This window comes from Cavia porcellus, unplaced genomic scaffold (assembly GCF_034190915.1).
Source record: "Cavia porcellus strain 051 isolate PalLab524CR breed Dunkin Hartley unplaced genomic scaffold, mCavPor4.1 scaffold_5, whole genome shotgun sequence".
Lineage (NCBI taxonomy): Eukaryota > Metazoa > Chordata > Mammalia > Rodentia > Caviidae > Cavia > Cavia porcellus.
The window spans coordinates 75,016,620-75,019,707 of record NW_026947488.1 but is presented as its reverse complement, the minus strand read 5'-3'; the positions used below and the strand labels follow the sequence as shown (position 1 = coordinate 75,019,707).

General features: G+C 47.9%; 1 protein-coding gene across 1 annotated transcript; it reads left to right on the top strand.

The window, feature by feature from the left end:
• The first annotated feature begins 570 nt into the window (after positions 1–570).
• Positions 571–1,722, top strand: LOC100719537 (guanine nucleotide-binding protein G(s) subunit alpha-like). Its single transcript, XM_063249485.1, is given in 1 exon segment — positions 571–1,722. A coding segment is annotated over 1 exon segment (1,152 nt).
• The last annotated feature ends 1,366 nt before the right edge of the window (positions 1,723–3,088 follow it).

Sequence of the window (3,088 nt, the reverse complement as noted above, 5' to 3'; positions counted from 1 at the left end):
GAGGCAGGAGGATTCCAGAAAGTTGCAAGTCAGCCTGGGCTCCATAGTGAATTGAAGGTCAGCCTGAACTATAGAACAAGACCCTGTCTTAAAAGAAACAAAGTGAAGGGAAAAAAAAAAAAAAAAAAAAGGCAAAGGCATGGTCTGGGACTCAGATTTTTCTACTGTAGGGTTATCACTGTGTTCTCCTCTTTCTCTATTAGGCTGAACCTCACTGAGGGTTGGAGATGGATGGGTGTGGAGACCTCAGGGCACTTTCTGGTCAATGTTGGGATCAGACAGAGACCTGTCATCCCAAAACAGCCCCAGGGGAGGAGGAAGGGCTCTCCTCCCTCTCCACCTTCTCCACTCTCTTCTCTCTCCGCCCACCTGTTCCTTATATACCCGCTGCTCTGTCCTCTTGCAGTGCTGACTCGAAGCCCACAGCACCAGGGAAACGTACCCAGTGCTAAGAGCTGCCACCGGCCCAGGCGGTGAGAGCCAGTGAGCATCTGAACCTCCTGCCTTCCAACCAACAGCGCGGTCACCTCGGGTCCCGTCCTGACTACATCCCGCCGGCCTGCCCTCATCATGAACCGGTTCCAGGGCTGGCTGAGAGAAGGCAAGCTCCAGGAGAAGGGGCAGCTTGAGGTCATCAAAGAGACCCGCAGACAGCTGAAGGAGCACAAGCGCCTCTACCTGGCCACGCGTCGCCTGCTGCTGCTGGGTGATAGTGAATCTGGAAGAAGCACCATTTTCAAGCAGGCCAAGATCTTGGCCGGGAAGGCTTTGGATGGGGAGCGCGAGCAGGCCACCGCCGTGCAGAACATCAGGAGCAACCTCAAGGCAGACATTGAAACCGTCGTGGCCGCGGTGAGGCGCCGGCCGCCCCACTTGGCGCTGGACAACCCTGAGAACCAGCTCAGCCTAGACTACATCGTGAGCGCCAGCGCACAGCGCGACTTCAGCTTCCCACCCGAGTTCTATGAGCACGCCAGGGCGCTGTGGGAGGACGCGGGGGTGCGCGACTGCTGTGAGCGCGCCAGGCTGTGCGGGCTGATGGACTGCTCCGGGTACTTTCTGGACAGGATCGATGTCATCAAGCAGCCCGACTATGAGCCCAGCCACCAGGACCTCCTTCACTGCCGCGTCCACACCCCTGGACTCTTTGAGACCAAGTTCCAAGTGGACCAGGTGAGCTTCCACCTCTTCTACCCAGAAGGTCTGTACTACAGCAGCCAGGTATGGGCAGAATGTGTGGACCATCTGAGCGCCATCGTCTTCGTGGTGGACAGCAGCAGCTATGACCTGAACTTCTCGGGGACCAACAGACTTCAGGAGGCCTTGAACCGCTTCAGGTCCGTCTGCTGCACATGCCCCAGCTCCCTCTGTGTGCTTCTGTTCCTCAACAAGCAAGATCTGCTGGCCGAGAAAGTGCTTGCTGGCAAGTCCAAGATTGAAGACCACTTTCCAGAGTTTGCTCACTACACTCCTCCTCAGGACGCTACTCCTGAGCCAGGAGAGGACCCACGCGTCACCCGGGCCAAGTACTTCATCCGCGACAAGTTTCTCAGCATCAGCAGGGCGTGTGGCAGCGAGGGCTGCCGGTGCTCTGCTCACTTCACCTGTGCTGTGGACCCTGAGAACGTGCGGCGAATGTTCAGCCAGTGCGCCAGCCTGGTCTAGCAGGTGCAGCTCCCAGAGCCGCTCCAGGAAGGGAGTCCTGCTGCAGTTGAAGCCTAAGTGCAGCTGATTTCATTTTTTAAAATTTACATTGATTCCTACCATTTCTGTCTGTAACTCATATATCTTGATTGTTCTTTGCTCTCCTCTTTCCATTCCCTCTTTTTAATCCTGTCTTCCCTGTTTTATGAAACTGTTTCCATTTTATCCTTCTTTTCTGTTTTTCATCCCCTATCTTCCTTTCTCTTCTCCCCACACTGTTTACCTGTTGCTTTTGAATAAGAATTTGTTAAGATTTATATTTTCAGAATCTCACTCCAGAAAGATAATTAGATATTTGCATATGTGTGTCTGGTTTATCGCCCTTATGATTATGTTCTCAAGGTAATTTACCAATGAATGTCTCAATGTATTCTTTTTATGGCTGAGTAATGCTCCACTTCATATTAAAAAACAAAACAAAACAAACCAGAGCCTTTTGTCCATTCTTCTCTTGACAGTCACTTGAGTTGATTCTAAGAGTTAGCTACCTAATACACATTGTTCAGCTATAAGCAAGGCTGGGCATGTATCGGTATGACAGTGTTACAGAAAAGCCAATGTCAATCCAAATGGAGACACTTTGAGCATTTAGAAGACAACAGTTTGTTGTGCTAACAGACCAAGTCCAAATCATTCGCAAAGAGCCAGTTTTGAGTCCAGTTCAAATATAGTTTACAGGAAAGAATTACATGATTGGTTTAATTATATGATTGGTTATATGGATTGAATGAAATTATGTAAGCAATCATAACTAACTCTATCTAAATAACTTGTTTAAAAGGTGTCATTTATTTTAACGTAGGAACATCCTTGAGATGACAGAAGTGGACTCAAATGGAGCCAGCAGAGTTAAAAGGTGTCTTTGACTGGATTATTTTGCACAACCAAAGTACTTGAAGCCAGTGAGAAGCAATATATTTGCTTACTTAAGGGAAAGGTGAGCTGAGAGTAGTCAGATAGGCCCTGCACCTTATCAGGAGCAAAACAGCTGAACTCAGACAGTCAAGGCTAAGTTCAGCAACAGGTTCACCAGACAGGCAGCCAGAGCATGGGTAGAGGCTATTACTGGATTTGGACTGGTAGTAACTTTTCTACAAGTTTGTTATTGCATGACTATAACTTTCCTGACCACATGATTATGCTTTTATACTACGATATTTTAATTCTTCTGGGAAGGTACTCAAGAAGTGAATAAATTCAATTACTTTAAAGGAGTACAAGAAATAAATATGATTGAGAGGAGATATGGAAAGGCAGAATTTAACATGGTACTTTTAAGAAAAACAGATACATTGGTACAGCAAATATACTTAGATATTTCCCTTTTGAGAAATTCAGACAAAACCTGTTATTAGCCAAGGGTCTATAAGATAGAAGCACGGTG